The sequence below is a fragment of the Penicillium coprophilum genome (assembly GCF_028826855.1).
Source record: "Penicillium coprophilum strain IBT 35676 chromosome Unknown utg000005l_segment0_segment0, whole genome shotgun sequence".
Classification (NCBI taxonomy): Eukaryota; Fungi; Ascomycota; class Eurotiomycetes; order Eurotiales; family Aspergillaceae; genus Penicillium; species Penicillium coprophilum.
In genome coordinates, this window is record NW_026622724.1 from 144,933 (window position 1) to 162,520 (window position 17,588).

The window sequence follows — 17,588 nt, forward strand, 5'->3', positions numbered from 1 at the left end:
ACTTGATGATTATACTCAGCAAAAAGCAGTTGAAATTGATCATGGTATTCACATTATTGCTATCACTTTTAGACTTTTATGTTTTTGAAAATAGTTATTTACATGTCTTGGGCCTTTCTCGTCAGCTCCTCGATGTTGACCTTGGTGCTCAGACCGCCGTTAGATGTGGCAGCCTCAGGGGAACTGGACAGCTGCGAGAGGGCCTGGATGTCCTCGTTGGTGAGGGTGTTGGAGCGGATGGGACGGAAAGGAGCAGGAGAGCCAGCGCGGGAGGTGAGGAACTAGAAAGCATGTTAGTGTTGGAATGTAGATGAATTAATAACCGAATCTTACCGAACTGGCAGCGCTGAGCAGCGCAATCAGGGAAGCCTGGACCACATCCTGGTGGATACCAACACCCCACACCTGTTGGTTGCTGCCGGCTGCTGTGCACTGAATGTATGTGGCAGCCTTAGTGTCACGACCACGACCAATGGAGTGCTCCTTGTAGTCACGGACGTCGAGATCAATACCAAGGGTGGAAAGCGCGGTGGCCAGGGATGAGATAGCACCTGGGCCGACACCGGTGATGGCATGCTGAACGTTGTCGATCTCGATAATACCAGTGAAGCGGCGCTTGAGGTTCTTGGTATTGAGGGCCTTGCCGGGCTCGGGGGAGCAGGGGACTGCGAGCGATCGGTGGTGATGCTGTAATCGACAAGGTTGAAGCGGGGGTTTGACTTGAGGTGGTACGCCTCCTCGAAGAGCCCAACGATCTCGGTAGGCTTCAGCTCCCGGTTGACAGCCTCGGTCTTCTCCTGCACGATCTTGCTGAACTCGACCTGCAGCGCGCGGGGGAGATCCAGCTCCAGGCTGCGCAGGATAATCCAGGCGGCACCACCCTTGCCACTCTGAGAGTTGACGCGAATGACTGCCTCGTAGGTGCGGCCGATATCTTGAGGGTCAAGCGGCAGGTACGGAACTTGCCATTCGGTTTCCTCGTCGGCACCACCGCCATCTTGGCGCAGCTTGAAGCCCTTCTTGATTGCATCTTGGTGGCTGAAATTCAAAAGAGATTAGCAAAAGCGAAACATGGTACACTTGGAAAGAACAAAGGAACAAACCTTCCGGAGAATGCGCACACCACGAGCTGACCACCATAGGGAGCACGCTCATGGACGGGGATCTTGTTACTCTCTTCTACCACCTTAATGACAGAGTTGATGTCGGAGAAGTCGACGCCTGGGGAGACACCTTGTGTGTACAGGTTCAGGGCGAGGGTGACCAGGTCCACATTTCCGGTACGCTCACCGTTGCCGAAAAGAGTACCCTCGACACGCTGGGCACCAGCCATCTGTGCAAGCTCAGCTGCGGCAACAGCGCAGCCACGATCGTTGTGCGGGTGGACTGAAACAATGAACTTCTCGCGCTCAGTCATGTGTGTGCAGAAGTACTCAATCTGATCAGCAAAGACATTGGGGGTGGCCATCTCTACCGTGGCGGGCAGGTTAAAGATGATGGGCTTATCCTCTGTCGGCTCCCAGGCAGCCTTAACAGCCTGGCAGACCTCCACAGCAAATTCGGGCTCGGTATCCGAGAAGGTCTCGGGAGAGAACTCAAATTGCCAATCTGTGCCAGCCTGAGAGGGGTCGTCCTTGGTGATCGAGCGGGCGTACTTTGTGCACTTGACAGCCAGCTCCAGACTCTGTTTTCGGTCCATGTTGAAGATGATCCGACGGAAACAGGGGCTCGTTGCGAGGTAGATGTGGAGGATAGCCTTCTTGGCGCCCTTCAGGGAATCGACTGTGCGTCGGATGAGATCCTCACGGCAGGGGGCGAGGACCTGCAGGGCGACATCATCCGGGGTGAGACCGGGCTCTTCGACCAGACGGCGGGTAAAGTCGAAATCAATTTGGGATGCAGACGGGAATGAAACTTCGATTTCCTTGTAGCCAATCTCCACGAGCATCTTGAAGAAACGGTATTTTTGCTCGCCATCCTAAAAAGTTCAATCAACTTGAGAAACAGTAGCGAAGGGTAAAAATCATATCATACCATTGGATCGGGCAGAGACTGGTTGCCATCACGGAGATCGGTTGCCAGCCAGCGAGGGGGCTTATCAATAACCTTGTTGGGCCATTGGCGATTTGGCACGTTCAGAGGCTTATACGCCTTGTACTTTTTTGAGGGATCCTTGAGCCTTCAAGAGATTAGTATGTAAGGTCACCAAATCAGAGGAAATTCAGAGTCATTTCAACATACATCGGCATGTTGGCGGGGTACCGCGGGGAGCAAGTAGATAACAGACGATAAAAGGGAGATGGACGTTATAGTTAAGCCAGTTAACCCAGACAGACTCGAGATTAATTTGATTAAAAGCAGGAACTGGCGTCCAAAATATGGACAGAGTGATTCCTTTATAGAAGAGAGAAGGAGACCAATGAAGAATGGGAAATACAACGTATGCCGTGACTCAAATGGGCCCGTCAATGACGCCGAGTTTTCGGCGCCGACAGCGGAGTCACGTGACACATCACTTTGCCGAGTTTGGTGGCGTTTGACCGAAAATCGACTTGATGATGAGGCTAAGACGCTGCTGGTAGATTTGCACCTAGTAATTTAGATCATTTATGTTCCTTTTACTTTCAATTTGCAGCCATTTGCGACAAATCTCTACTATCCTCGTCTCCATAGGGGACCCCGAACATCGGAGATATTGATGCCTAAGGCACTTTACGCCGCGGATAGCCGCAGGCATTTGTTGGTCTCGATTCATCGGTGTGCAATAGAACATGAATCCCGGCAAAAGATCGGTCTAATATACAATAATAGTGGCGAAATGAAGAAATTTGTAGTCAAGCACGCTCAAAAAAGCAACATACATGGTGATACAATAGAAAATGTCATACAAAGTCACACAAAGTTCTTCTCGAACTCGACCAATAGCGGATGAACCTCATCCACGTTCAGTTTGACAGCTCGGGGATTCTGTAGCGCATCATCACCTAGTCTAGCTTTGATCAGCGCCTGCAATTTCTGAGCGTCTTTATCTGTCTTGCTCTGCATTTGCCCGGTGACATCAACAGTGATGCCACCATCGGCCAGGTCCCGTGATCCGAGAATGAAGATGAGGTTATACTTCATCTGTTTAGCACGTTGAATCTTCTTTCCCAGGGTCTGTGCGCTGGTATCAATGTCGACTAAGAATGTAGAGTCGACAGAAGACAGTGGACGGGGCGACTCGGCGGTATCATCATTCACCAATGCGCGGAAACCAGCGAACTTGGCTGCCGCTTCCTGAGCCTGGCGCACAACAGCATCGTCTTGGTTAACTGTCAGGACAATGGCCTGGCGCGGAGAAAGCCAGAATGGCCAGTGACCACCGTGCTCTTCAATCAGCAACGCCAAAAATCGCTCCAGTGAGCCGAAGATGGCGCGGTGAATCAGAACGGGAGTTGCAACTCCGGGTGTGGCTGGATTGTAGTCTGGCTCACCCTCTGCAACTTGATACTCCAGCTCAAATCGTTGTGGCAAGTTCATGTCTAATTGAATAGTAGACAGCTGGTGGTACTTTCCAGCTTGATCCTGGAGTTGGATGTCGATCTTAGGGCCGTAGAACGCACCATCGCCCTCATTCAGCGCCCACTCGCGTCCGGTACTATCCAGGGCCTCGCGTAATTGCATCTCGGCATTATCCCACATCTCCAAAGTCCCAATGTAATCGTTCTCAGGTCGAGTTGAAAGGACTAATCGGTAGGGGCCGAGTCCGAAGGTCTTCATAGCCATGTCAACGAATCCTAACGCGGATGTGATCTCCGACTTGATCTGCTGCGGGCGACTGAATATATGACCATCGTCCTGGTGGAAGCGGCGCACGCGCGTCAAACCAGTCAATGATCCTGACACTTCGTTGCGGTGCAGCGGGCTGAAGTCTGCATAGCGCACCGGCATGTCGCGGTAGGAGTGATTCTGCGACTTGAAGAGGAGACAGTGGCCCGGACAATTCATTGGCTTCAGTCCGTAGGACTCATCCTCTCCTACCTCGCCTTCTGCCTTGCCACTAGCTCCTCGACCGGTCACCTCATACATATCATCCTTGTAGTTCTGCCAGTGGCCCGATATCTCCCAGAGTGACTTTTTGTAGATGGTCGGGGTTAAGACTTCGCGGAAGCCATATTGTAGGTACTGAGTGCGGAGGAAGGAGATGAGTTTATTGACAACATGTGTACCATTTGGGAGGAACAGAGGAGATCCGGGACTGTAGACTGAAGATGTGAAGAGCTCTTGGGAGGTTCCGAGAGCGCGATGGTCAGTGGCAGGTATTGTTGGAGCTTCGGGTTTGTTAGAACACGAGCAATGGCGAATCGCTGTGTATGACAGCGATCGCGATCGTGCAAATTGCCATGGCAGAGATCTAACGCCAGGCGTTACGGACGGTCTGAGACGAAGCAATGAGCGCATGGTTGAAGATTCTCACTTCCTCGGCCGCCGCGGTTTCTCCGATCTTTCTTCCCCACCGCTTTACGCGTGCAACGGTCTGCTGGAGCCAGTCGCATTCATAACATTTAAAAAACTTCGAGAAATTCACTACAGAACATGCCAAATTATTACACATAGTGCACCATGGCTTGCTGAGATGTAAACGCCATGTCTACAGAACAGCCTCGTGTCCCAGATCGGCCAGCTCTTGGCGAATCCTGGGTCATAGCATCAACTGCTTCTCTGAAAGAAAAAGAAGACCCCGCCAAAACTCCAGATAACTGGCATGAACGCAGCAAATCAACCACAAAGACGGCGGACCCGTCATCAGAGTCACTAGCGTCCTCATCGTCCTCATCATGGACCATACCAGGCCCGGACCTCATCATGCCTTCTATATGCGAAACGCCTAGTCTAGAGGGGTCATGGGTGGAATATGTACGGAGTCCAAAGCAGCCAGGCTCGGAAAGCATGAGGAAACGACGCAAAATTTCCATACCGAGCGGTGCAAAGCAACGAGAGCAGGACCGAGTTGGCGCTAAAGCCGGAGATGCAGACGCTGGTTCGTCTGCAGAGACGACCCAAAAAGCAGACGTAGTTGTGAAATCCCAGACTATCTTTGGTGGGTATACTGCCCTCGTCCGCAAAGCAATCAACACAGCCCTGATCGCCATCATCCTGCACCTGCTGGTACTCCCCGAGGTAGTCTACCAAGCCAAAGACCTCTGCCATATCTCAAGCATCAAGACCTTCTACCCCAATAGCTGTATCGCCCTCCCCACAACATACCCACCACGCAGCGCATTCCATCCATCGGTGATACCCCCAGAAGAAACTCTCGCAAACTCCCAGCGCCAACTGGAATCCATATTCGACACCGCCCTTGAAACCCTCACGCCTCTATCCGCAATCCTCAAGCAGAGCGAAAGCATGTTCGCCGACCTAGAATCTCAACTCAAGTCAACCTTCCCAGACGCTCGCAACGCGCTGGATCTCGAATTCACCGGCAGCAACCAAGCCGTACAAACCGCAGTATGGGAATTCGACTCGCTTCGCGCAGACCTGCGCTCGGCGATCGAGAGCCTACTCGCCTCCCGACCAGCAACCGAAATAACCGGCACCGCAGCTCTCGACACCCGACTCGCGATCCAATTGCGACGGCGCGAAGAGTATCTAGACCGACTGCGCTCGCAAATCCTCAGCAAAGCAGACTCCCTCAACACGCGATTCACAACATTAGACGATCACCTCGAAGCGGTGGACGGAATCGTAGCACGCGAAGAACGGCGGGCCCCAACATTCCACAAGTACGGATCTTCATCCGACGATAGCAGCAGCGATCGGCTCTATTCCGTGCTCGACTCGCTCCCGCTAGGATCGTTCGGGGCATATTTGTTCCGGGCGCGATCGACAGGAGATGCAGATTCTAATCCGGTTGCGTTGACGGAGTCGTCATCGTCTGCCGTGGCCTCCACTGCATCCACTGAACCCACACCCATGCCCCGGCCCGCAGCCACTCTTGCCCTGCTTCGAGTCGCGGCCACGCACCATCGTCCCGTTGCTGACTCGGTATTGCGGTTATCACGCCAATTGAGGGATGTGCAACGTGCGAGTGGGGGGCCCACTTGGTGAACTTAAGGTCTCCACAGGGGGCTGGGGGCAAAGGGACGATCAGTTTCCAGGGTCCGAGACTTGAACAAGTATCGTAGTTACCGTAGTTACAGTCTGGTTTGGGGAGATGAGGTTTGGTTACGTTTTGTTTTTGTTTTCTTACTATTGTTTTGACCTTTTTCGACATTGGGTGTTTCTATCCGACAAGATGAGATGAGTTAGATGCAATAACGAGCCACGACAGTTTTTTACCATTTACCATCTTTTATTAAACCCGCATTTTATATACACATACGGGGTACTCTGTACAATACCGTCATATAATGTGTGTACGGAGTACATATGAAGCACCTGTACTCCGTATTCCGTATGGGGCATGTAAATATCCCTGGCTCCATGAGGCATCCATGGTTCGGCTATACACTTCTCACCCGATCAACCAATGTTACTGCAAACACCTATCGATTACATTTCATCAGCCAATCTCAACCCAGACCCAGTACCATCAACATTTAATCCACGGTTCATAGCGATTTCAGTTCCTGGTGTGCTAGATGTAGATGAATACCCGTGGAGCTATTTGTGGCCGGTGACGAAATAAGTGGGTGTGCATATGCCAAATCTTGAAAGTCCAGTATGCATATGATACATTGGGTATGAATGCCATGTGGATGTTAAGGCGCATGTAGGATAGGCTTTTGGTGTATACGAGCACAATGGTAATCGAAAGCGAAAGCTACAGCAGTTAACAAGCGGTGAAGAGGTCCGGGCTGTGAGCTACAGTCGAGACAATGAAGATGATTTGAAATATGTGCTCCGTGGAGTCAATTGACTTGATATTATTGCATATTTGCTCAATGGCAAAGGTATGTACGCCGATAGATACATGAAGTCTGCCCAAAGAAAATCGCCATGTTACCGGAGTATGCCAATCAGCATATCCGAGCAACCTAAAGAATAGATTGCAGGCATTTGAGCGTCCAAGTACAAAAAGGGGGGGAATTGGTACAGTCCGAAAAAAAAGAAAAGAAAAGAAATATCGCATCAACCATTACCATACCCGGTCCAGCCCAGTATCCTCTTTCGAGGCGCGTTTCCATTAATGATGCATCAGAAAATCATAGCGCTCAAAAGGGACATTTACAGCTGGAGTAGGGCAGTCACCAGACCCAAGAGGGACACAGGTCCCATGTAGCTGGCAACAACAGAGGCTGCTGCGTTGAAGCTAGGGCTAGCGCTCGCGCTGGCACTGGTGGAGGATCCAGAGCCCGAGGGGGAGCCGGAGCCGGAGCCGGAGCTGGAACCGGAGCCAGAGCTAGAGCTAGCAGCACCAGAGCTGGAGCTGGAACCGGAGCCAGAGCTGCTAGAGCCGCTGGGGGAGGCACCAGAGCTGGAAGCACTGGCAGCACCGGAGGTGGAAGCGGCAGTGGACTCGGCAGATGAGCCGGAGGTCTTGGTCGCCAGAGTAGTGGCAGTGCTAGAAGTGCTCTTCTCGGTCGTGGTAGAAGGAGACTCGGTGGTGGAAGACGAAGCCTCAGAGGAGCTGGTGGCAGCGTCGGTGGTGGTGCTGCGGGAGCTCACAGCGTTGGAACCAGTGAACTTGATGCTGTTGGCGGAGCCAGACTTGTCGGTCCAGGTGTAAGACTCGGCGGGGTTGGCGTTCTTAACACTGACGCTCTTGATGTACATGGAGTAAGGGCCCTTGGAGTAGTCGGTGGGACCACCAGCCCACTCAATGGTACCCTCGGGGTTGGTGGGAGCACCACCGGCCCAGATACCAAGGTGAATGTTCATGGGGGTTTGGGGGAAGCGAGCACCACCCTGGGCATCGTTGTAGTTTAGAGTGCGGACATTGGCACCATCAATCAACCAGCTGATGGTGTCCTTGCTCCATTGAATGGTGTAAGTGTGGAAAGTCTCATGGGGGGGCAGCAACAGGGACCCAAGTCTCACGATCCCAGGTCGAGGTGTCGCCCTTTCCAAAGTAGTTGGTCTCAATAGTGTCAGTCTTGGTGCCCAGCGCTTCCTATATTCGAGTTAGCACTCATTCTATCTAGTCTTGAGCTTTGAGGCATCTCATACCCAATCAACCTCGTCCTTATCATCGGACTGCAAAAAGGCGGAGCTGACAATGCCTTGGCCAGGAGAAGTCTTCATCTCAATGGACAATTCACCGTAGAAGAAGTAGAAGTCGCTGACAAGAGTAGGAGCATCTCCTTCCTTGTTGATAGTGAACTCTGCACCATTGGAGCCGGTGGGAACTTTGCCGCCACTGATCTTCCACTGGCCGAGGGAATCACCCTTGGTGAAGTCAAAGTGCAGGCTGGACTCGGTCATACCCTTGTTGGCAGGGCAGGATTTCTCCATCGGATTGCAGTCAGAGTAAGTCTGAGCTGAAACGAGAGGGGCGGCCACGGCAAGAGCCGCAGCAGCAAACTTCATGAAAGACGGCATGCTGGGATATGGGATATGGGATATGGTACAGAGTACACGTCGCGAGAAGAGAGTGAAGAGAAATAAACGAGAGGACGAAGGAACCTTATTAAATATATGAGTGACACGGAAAGTGGAAAGACATCAGAAGGAAGGCGCACCACTTTATCTACTCCGATTCTCCACAAAAATATCATATATTGCCACGGAGTCCAAAAAGGGAGGCGGGAGTGACCTGAATATCCATTGCATTGATTGGATCTCGGACAACGAGGCCGGAAACGCTGAGACAAAAGGTAAGACTTGTCCTCTATCCAGTTAGAGTGGATCCCTCTGATCCATTGGCAAGTGGAGCTTATAGCTGGTGGGCCGTGGGTTGCGGGTGAGACAAGGATGAGGCTGGAGATAACCAGTACATATGCATCCAATATGTACAATGTGTACAATATACGGAGCGAATATATTTTCATTCCTATGCAAACGAGATCCCTTGGAAAGGGTTCAAGGACCTATATTGAATGGTTGCGGCCCTCTGATCAGCCGATCATTATTGACTCCGAATACAGAGATGAACCCGGTGTATACAACGTACAGCAAAGGGGTCCATAAAAGAAAATTCAACATCAATACGTACAATACGTCGATAGTACTAGTACCTGTTTCCAAAGTACGGAGTACTCCGTAAGTAATACAGAAATAGATAAACCCATACTTTCCCGTACTCCATAGAGACTTCGCGACCACCAAGATTCTTGCCTAATGAGGCTTTTTCTTTTTTTTCCCCCTCGTTTTTATATTACAATTCCAACCATGACATTTCATTACATACAACATACTGCAGTATCATATGGCTTCCCGAGGTCCATCTCCCTCAAATCCCCTTGGATTAATGTCTATCACCCCAACACCCATGCAATCGTGAAACAAGGGACCAAACTCCTAGCTAGGTACTCCGTATTCTGTAGTCTACATGAGCGCATTGTCCTGAATAGATCTTTCGTACAATCTCCAATGTTCCGTTGTACTTGACTGTTAACATCGCTTAAAATTGCCCCTCAAACTAATAATAACCTTTTCGTACTGTCCCATCAGATGACTCAGGAACTAGCGGCCTGTGCCTGAATTAGTGCCGATACCACCGACTGGCTGAGTGAGACTTTTTTACTTAGAATAGTCCGCTAGTACCGTGTCGTCTGAGTAAGGGTACTCCGCCCCGGAGTAGAGTGATTCTTCGAAAGTTGAATTTTCATCTCTCGAGGGCATCGTCCCGAAAGGGTGTACCCAGTGTTCTCAGTGTTCCCTAGCAACATCCCTCTGATGCAAGTCCATGCAAGGGGGTGGATTGTTTGCGGGTTTTGAGACGTTGAATAATCATCCATGTGTCCATGTGTCCGTAAATGTAGTACTCCTTCACATACCCTGTGAGGCTGAGATGCAGGAACGTTATTCGGTTCATCCAATCATTATTTTTACTTCTTAGTCATACGTTGAATAAAATTGGTCAACCGAGGACGGAGTACACCATGGATAAATATTATGATTCCCTGGTCGCTCATGGAAAAATAAAAGTGGCAGATCGGATTCGGTAAAGAATGTGTTCCGGAAAATTCGCCTTAGCTAACCCAGTACCCAGGTGCACTCACAGAGTTACCTCAGTAGGCCCATTCAACTCAATCTGCACCTTCTTTGTCACACTCTGTCTCTGAACATCCCGACGCGACTTCTTCTGTCCAAGCAGCGTAACAGCTTCAACAATCACATTGGGACGGTATCCAAACCGACCCAGGATCTGAAGTTTGCCATCCCGATACTTGAATTCAATCTCGGCCGAACTGTCCGGTCGAATCGATTCGCCATCATCAAGGTACAGCTCACCCTCCGCGGACCCGTCAGCATCAGGCGCAATGAGAATCTCAAAGCCGCGCTTGCGCAGATCCTTCGTAGTCTTGGCACTTTCCGCACGGAGAGGGATGATACTTCCACCACGGACATGAATCGGAATATCCGTAATGGAGAGATCACTGATGGTCTTCACAGATCCATCACCCTGCACAGCAGCACCAGTAAACCAATCATAGAAGAGATCATCGGGGAAATAGGCGTCGACAGAGGTAGCCCCTTCTTCCGAGACCGGCGAGACGAGAATGGAATCACCGTAGAAGAACTGCAGGTCATTACCAAAGGTCTCACTGTCCTCAGGATAGACGTAGAAAAGCGGCTGGAGGAACGGAGTTCCCGTCAAGGTCTGGCGATGGAAAGAAGTATAGAGGTAATCGAGAAGACGGTATCGGATATCGATGATCTTCTTCGCAGCTTTTGTCACTGTAGGCCAGCGGTAGAATTCCTGCGGGACAGTGCCGAACTCGTTATGATTTCGATAGAACGGATAGAAGCCGCCGAGCATTGCCCAGCGCGCGCACAGCTCTTCCGTTGTGTTTCCGCCAAAGCCACAGACATCGCTGCCGACCATTGGGATCTGGAAAATCGAGGCGAATGCTAGCATCTGCGCAATTGATACGCGATATTTATCCCATTGGCTGAAATTGTCGCCCAGCCTGTTGGGGGGAGAACAAGTTAATACAGGTGTACCTAGTAGGCTGGTTTGGGAGTTCTGTGTGATCTTACCAATGCCCGACCTGGGATCCTGCTCCGGCGAAGGTGCTACGTGTGATGATCAAGGGTCGTACGTGGGGTCGGCGCTTCAACATAGCCTCGCGGGAAGCCGAGCTCATCACTGGATTTCGAGTTAGAAAGATTCCGTTACTAAATAATAGGGTACATACTAGTTCCGTAGAGATTGTGTGTGTCATACTCGGCGTAACCCTCACCAGCGTGGATGATGTCGGTATCAATAGACTTATTGCTAATCGAGCCAGCCTCGTTTGCAATCTGATAAGGCGGGTTGATAAGGTCTCGGCCAGACAAGCCAACCTTCTTTCCCTTTTGACTGCGGCCCCGTTTCTCGCTGACACTACGTGCCTCGATGGCAGTGTCATCTCTCTTCGTATGCTGCGACGAAGAAGCTCCAGATGAAGAATATCCGGGCTGGAAATCAGCCGGGAAACCGGGGATATGGCGTGGATTTGATCGGACTGGTGGAGGCGTTGGAGGTAGATTGTTCTGCTTGGCGTACTCTGCTGGGTTCTTGCAAGGGTATGGGCAGAAGTTGGAAGCTTCGTTCATGTCGATCCATAAACCATCAATGTCAACGCCATCTTTTGCGTTGAAGAACCGCTTGAATTCTGAGTTCCAGTAATTCTGCGTGTCGTGGTTGAACCAGTCTGGATAGACGGTCAGGCCGGGCCAGACAGCGCCTGTGGACATTACATTAGAAAATGGCGACAAGGTGCTTCATTTGAACAACTTACCCTCATAGAGTTCATTCTGCTCATCGTCACGGTACAGGAAGATGCCCTGGTCATGGCCTCGATTGAAAGCACCGTTATCTAGTGACACCCTCACCGTTAGAACTGAATCAAGGGGGGAACAAGCAGTTATAAGGCTTACCAGAGTTACTGACGGCCGGATCGACCATGACAATGTAGTGTTGGTCATGCTTATGGAGATATGAAACCAATTCGCGCATTTTGTCAACAGGGAAGCGCTCATCGTCGAGGGTAAATACCCGTCGACCACTCATGTAGTCAATGTCGGTCCACATAGTTTCGAGTGGGATTCCAGCGCGGCTGTAGTTGTAAACAACCTCGGCGACATCGAAGACATCCTGGTAGCCATATCGGCAGTTGTGGTACTAGAATGGCAATTAGACTATGCTTTCAGAAAGTCGCGGGAAGAACATACTCCGAAATTCCAGTAGCTTTGCATGACAGGAAGACCAACGACCTCAGAATACTGTTCGCTCACTTCCTTGGGGGTTGGACCGGCTATGAAGTAAAAGTCTAAGACTCCGCCGAGGGTGTTATACTCGAGGTACTGTTTGCCATCGGCAGTCTTGTCAATTTTGATGTCCATGCCGTTGGAGTTCAAAAAGAAAACTCCATGAGTGCCCTTCTCTCCACGGTGATCAACATAAATCGGGTGGGTACCGTAAAGGTTCGAGTTGGAAGGAATTCCATAAGCATCACGGTTCCAGATAGTGCGAGTATAGTTCGTGGTAGGCAGACGCAGCGAATCACTATGTTCGCCCAGACCGTACAGGTTTGGATCATCAGGAAGCCAAGTGCGCAAGTTCAAGTACTGAGACTGGAAGACGATATTGGTGTCAGAGGTATCGAAGAGCACTTCATCCCCACGCAGAACTTTGAATGAGAAAGGATTCTCTTCGAAGTCGAAGCTAAGGGCGGATTCCTTTCGGTGACCCTTTGCACTCTCAGGTCTGGGAAGGACAGAGTTAGGTACTTGATAGACTTCCTCATCGGCATCATAGATCATGACATGAAGGCGAGTTTCTAGTGGAATCATTAGTATATATCTATAGTGGGGGACATGGGTAAAGGGATTTTGTAGCATACCAGTTTGTGCCTCCACGAGGAGCTTCAAGGTTGGAAGATCTGTGCCATAGGTATTACAGGCCTCTCCAGCAAGCTCGAGATCAGCTGTCAATCTCTGGTCCAGCTGCTTGACATTGGAAGCTCTGTAGCCAGGGCAACTGTCAATATCAGATGTCGATCCCAAGACACCACCCACTAGGGGAGCCAGGAGAAACAATGCGCCTTTCATGTTTGACGAATGAAGCACAAACACAGCATAGACACACGACAGAGTACACTGAAGGTTGTAGATTGATAAGAGGGCCAGTGGACCCTTTTAAGTGCTGCAGGATGTCTTGGCCTGAAATCAAATGAGGGGTGATACAACGCGCATCAAGGAGATGCTAGAGAGAGATGCATGACCACATGACTAATGTACATTGACAATTGCTCTGTCACATCGTTGCGCGTTGGCACCTGGTCCAAATCTCTACGGCAGTACAAGTCACTATGAGGGGAACGGGCATTTATCGGATTCACTTTTGATTGTGATCGGTCAATTCCGGTTTGGGGTTTATACAAAAGTACGAACAGCTACAAGTTCATGCAGCCTCCAGTCTTGACCCCATTTGTTTCCCCAGACTTGCCGGCTGAAATGACAGGGATTCTTGGCTAAGGACCCATTTGGTGAGGTACCTTAATTATAGCACCTCCCTAGTTTCTACCTTATACTGTAACCCAAAGATTGTGTTAAATGGATAGCCCTTTTCATGAGCTTTCTATCCCAGGGGCATTCTCTAGATATCATTCATGAATATATATATAAAAAAACATAAGAAAATCGTCAATGCCAACAGCCGCTCTTAACCCCAACCAGAAACCCGCTGTTGTTCTCAAATACCGTTTATCTTTTTCACTCTCGCTCAAAACTTCTGACCAGCAGTGGCGGCCTTGACATCATCCTCCGAGCTCATAATCTGCACCTTGATGGCCCCGGTCTTAGGGTTGGAGGCGGTCTCAAAGGCCTTGAGAGCATCTTCAAGTGAGTAACGGTGAGTAACCAACTTGCGTAGGTCGATCACACCATTCTGAACCAAGCGAATGGCCCGCGGCCAGGTGTTACAATAGCGGTACTGGTACTGCAGGTCGATCTCCTGGGTGCTGAGACGCATGAAGGGAATGGTCATCTCGTTCTTGCCCACGCCGATGACAAACACTTTGCCACCGAACTTCACACTCCAGATGGCGGAGTTGACACTGCTCTCGACACCGGTGCACTCCAGGGCCAGCTTGGGGCGCAGTGCGTCAGGGCCAGAACCCTTACCGTCATTCATGGCATTAATAATACCATCGGCACACTCTTCGGCGGACTTGCCAATCTCGACCTTATAGGTGCGCACTTCAGGAACTAGAGACTTGGCAAAGGCCAAGCGGCCCTCATCAATATCAGTGATGACAATAGGGCAGGCACCAGCAGCACGTGCACTGAGCAAACTGATCAGACCGATAGGACCGGCGCCGGTAATAAGTAGTGGGTCACCAAGACGAAGACCGCTGCGCTCGATAGCCGCCAAGGTTACACTGAGGGGCTCCAACATGGCACCGTCCTCATAGCTCATATCACCGATCTTGTGGCACCAGACGGCGGGGTGGTTGACGTACCGACGGAGCAGGCCGTCGACAGGCGGAGTGGAGAGGAAAGCGACGTTCTCGCAGCCGTTGTAGCGACCAGTCAGACAGGGTTCGCAGGCATTGCAAATAACGTTGGGCTCAACGGCAATACGGTCGCCGACCTTGAGGTGGGTGACATCGGGGGCGACAGCGATAATCTGGCCGGCCGATTCGTGACCGAGGACATGGTCGCCTGTGACGATCATCGGCCCGATGCAGCCAGCGTGCCAGAAGTGCACATCGGATCCGCAAATACCAGTACTGCGCACCTCAATTGTGACCTCGCCAGCCTTCAAGCCCTTGCCAGCATTGATGTCCTCTGCTGTGGGGGTAGACTCGGCGATCCAAAGGTCATGTTTCGGGTTGGTGTAAACACCGATGTTGGCCTTAGTGACGGTTGTTGCGGAAGTCATTGTGTAGTAAAGAGAGGGGAGAGGAAGAGAATAGAGAATAGAGGCATGAATGCGAGGGAGCAGCCACTTTAATACTCGAATCCGAGAATTCTGTGTCTGGTGATCTCATACTGTTCAACCCCACGCCGATATGGAGTAATGAAAAAGTGGAGTCAAGGGACATTCGATTTAACCGGGAGAAAACTACTCGCTCCGTCTGAATGAGGAAATCCTGGCCCGCTCTCAGTCTCGGGCCGAATACTGATCGGCTATCGGTTAATATTGTGCTTGACCCCGTTATCACTTGGATAACTTCCACAGATCCCTTGGGTTATTTGGATTCGATTCATATTGAAGCAATGTAAAGAGGTTCCGGGTGTAAATGTGGTATAGCATGGAATAGGATCAAGAGAGGGAATTCTCCGGCGGAGGTCAATGAATTTCCAGTGGAGCAAATTCCTTTTTCCGAAACAAACAGTGCAAATAGTCTAGCCTCAGGCATCAACTACTTTTCACATGGTCCTTGGAGCACTCTGCATGGATTATATATCTCTCTACAGAGTACTCCGGAGTATACCTATGTTGACTACGTTGAGATCTATATGGCAGATACATCTTTCTCATCGTGGACATCTCTGGGGGCTGTTTTTGACAAGTCTACCAAGGTCCAGCCAGTTTCTATCCGATATTTCAGTAGGCGAAGGAGATGTGTGACAGTTGTCCAACTACTTACATACATATAGATATAGTGTTCTGACCTTGAATGTGGGACAAGGTGATCATGTAGCCATATCCAGGTTTATCCTGTACTATTCTCGATTCGACTGGCTGCTGCTGTTGCTTGGTACAACTATAAGGCAATGGTAGATATATAACAGAGTAGGTATCTAATCAGAAACTGTTATGCTGAATATCATCCAGAACGTGAAATTAGCTGCTTTCTATATACAACATATGTATCTACTCAGTTAGGAATAGCCCCGTTCTCTCTAGCCTATACATGGCCAGCCGCTTTCTTTATAGTAGAATCGAACGTAATCTCTCCTTATTTCTCGATACATCAATTATCTGTTATTTTGATAATGCATCGCCTGGATCACAGCTGATATTATATTTTTTCTACCAATTTGTTTGAGACAAGGGAAGAAATAACTTTGCTGTGTAGCAATATATATTTTGGCACGATGGCTCCCATATGGACTTTTTGAGCCAAATTTTGCAGACCATTTTCCGCCCGTTCAAATACAAAGAAGCCATTATTATGTTTAATAGTCCACCTTGGGGACAAACTCCCATCTCATTTCAACTCTCCGGGATCTAGTTCCAGCTTGTGGTTCGACTAACCGGGCCGGATGCAGGTACAATGCCATAGCAGAGTGCTAAGCTTCTATCCACATTCGGATTCACACCACCAAGCAAGACGAGTTTTACTCTGTAAATAATAAGTCCATAAGTCCCATAAATTCCCCTCAAATATATAGTTCAGAAAAGTACAACATTGACTTGGGTTGTGAGGCGGGCTCACGTGACCCGCAATTCCTGAAGTTCCCGAGCGTCAAATCTTCATCTGGTTCTGCCGTTGCGCGAGACTCCAGATCATTAGATCATACTGCCCTCCTATTAGCGACTGCTTCGGGTGTCTTTTGCTTAATTCTTCTTTTCCACTCATTCCCTCCGCAGTATTCAAAATGCCCGCCGCCACCCGTGCCGTCCTGCGGCAATCGCAGTTCCTCACCCGGAGGACCGTCGTCAGACACGCCTCGTCCACCTCCGAGGCTGGTGAGGCTGCTTCCTCAGCTGCCTCCAAGGCCTCTGAGGGTCTGTCTAAGGTCTCTGCCTCCGCTGGTCCTGCCATCTCCAACGCCGCTGGCGCCCTGCGCAAGATCGGTGGACCCGCCGGCAAGGTCATCTCTTTCGTCGATTGTAAGGGACACTCTTGATTCTTTCCCCCGCTTGGATGACTATAACGGAGCGTTGGACATTGGATACTCAGATACAGAGAAAGCCAACGATTGACCGATTGATCCGGTTGGAGTCGTGGCACCCAATCCCAACCTCCTTGTTGACTTCAATCGGCGGATTACATCTGCACAAGGTGCATAGCTAACCATCAATCAATTTAGCGATTATCCCTCCTACCCTCTACTACTCCAAGGTCGGAATTGAGCTCGGCAGACTAGTGTTCCGTGGCCAGAACATGGCTCCCCCGTAAGTTAAACTCCGCACTACACTTCACTTCTCATTCTAACAATTCCTCCTAGCAACCTGGCCACCTTCCAGTCCTACTTCCAGCCCTTCATTACCAACCCTGCCGCCCTTAAGACCCTGCCCTCCCCATCGGCTATCCTCGCCTCTATCCGCAACGCCAGCCCCAAGCAGTTGGCCCTCGCCGGTGTCACTGCTGCTGAGGTCATTGGCTTCTTCACTGTTGGCGAGATGATCGGTCGGATGAACATTGTTGGTTACCGTGGCGAGCCTGCGCACGCGCACTAAATGGATATGGATAGAAGAGAATCGTCCTTTCCTTTTTTCCTATGTTAATCTTCTTGTGCTGTGTATGATAGACGATGGAATTTAAACTGTTGTCTGAGAT

The 17,588-nt window shown here is 50.3% G+C and overlaps 7 protein-coding genes across 7 annotated transcripts; 2 read left to right on the forward strand and 5 right to left on the reverse strand.

Annotated features, from left to right (window-relative positions):
* Positions 1 to 98: 98 nt before the first annotated feature.
* On the reverse strand, positions 99 to 2,249 carry N7500_007645 (2-isopropylmalate synthase; the record flags this gene model as incomplete). Its single annotated transcript, XM_056678789.1, is given in 6 exon segments — positions 99 to 281; positions 334 to 687; positions 699 to 1,038; positions 1,104 to 1,978; positions 2,035 to 2,179; positions 2,242 to 2,249. 6 exon segments carry the CDS (start codon positions 2,247 to 2,249, stop codon positions 99 to 101), a joined length of 1,905 nt encoding a protein of 634 aa, XP_056529161.1.
* A 643-nt stretch (positions 2,250 to 2,892) lies between these two features.
* Positions 2,893 to 4,440, reverse strand: N7500_007646 (threonine--tRNA ligase MST1; the record flags this gene model as incomplete). Its single annotated transcript, XM_056678790.1, has 1 exon — positions 2,893 to 4,440. One exon carries the CDS (start codon positions 4,438 to 4,440, stop codon positions 2,893 to 2,895), a length of 1,548 nt encoding a protein of 515 aa, XP_056529162.1.
* Positions 4,441 to 4,626: 186 nt separating this feature from the next.
* N7500_007647 (uncharacterized protein) lies at positions 4,627 to 6,090 on the forward strand (the record flags this gene model as incomplete). The annotated part of the gene is made up of 1 exon (XM_056678791.1): positions 4,627 to 6,090. The coding sequence occupies one exon, from the start codon at positions 4,627 to 4,629 to the stop codon at positions 6,088 to 6,090; it is 1,464 nt and encodes a 487-aa protein (XP_056529163.1).
* A 1,119-nt stretch (positions 6,091 to 7,209) lies between these two features.
* Positions 7,210 to 8,523, reverse strand: N7500_007648 (glycoside hydrolase family 16 protein; the record flags this gene model as incomplete). Its single annotated transcript, XM_056678792.1, has 3 exons — positions 7,210 to 7,953; positions 8,012 to 8,095; positions 8,152 to 8,523. The coding sequence occupies 3 exons, from the start codon at positions 8,521 to 8,523 to the stop codon at positions 7,210 to 7,212; spliced, it is 1,200 nt and encodes a 399-aa protein (XP_056529164.1).
* Positions 8,524 to 10,141: 1,618 nt separating this feature from the next.
* Positions 10,142 to 13,182, reverse strand: agdC (putative alpha-glucosidase; the record flags this gene model as incomplete). The annotated part of the gene is made up of 7 exons (XM_056678793.1): positions 10,142 to 11,057; positions 11,128 to 11,236; positions 11,286 to 11,816; positions 11,871 to 11,948; positions 12,010 to 12,253; positions 12,304 to 12,911; positions 12,975 to 13,182. 7 exons carry the CDS (start codon positions 13,180 to 13,182, stop codon positions 10,142 to 10,144), a joined length of 2,694 nt encoding a protein of 897 aa, XP_056529165.1.
* Positions 13,183 to 13,855: 673 nt separating this feature from the next.
* Positions 13,856 to 15,016, reverse strand: N7500_007650 (NAD(P)-dependent alcohol dehydrogenase; the record flags this gene model as incomplete). Its single annotated transcript, XM_056678794.1, has 1 exon — positions 13,856 to 15,016. The coding sequence occupies one exon, from the start codon at positions 15,014 to 15,016 to the stop codon at positions 13,856 to 13,858; it is 1,161 nt and encodes a 386-aa protein (XP_056529166.1).
* A 1,667-nt stretch (positions 15,017 to 16,683) lies between these two features.
* N7500_007651 (F1F0 ATP synthase subunit g) lies at positions 16,684 to 17,488 on the forward strand (the record flags this gene model as incomplete). The annotated part of the gene is made up of 3 exons (XM_056678795.1): positions 16,684 to 16,918; positions 17,119 to 17,203; positions 17,257 to 17,488. 3 exons carry the CDS (start codon positions 16,684 to 16,686, stop codon positions 17,486 to 17,488), a joined length of 552 nt encoding a protein of 183 aa, XP_056529167.1.
* Positions 17,489 to 17,588: the final 100 nt, after the last annotated feature.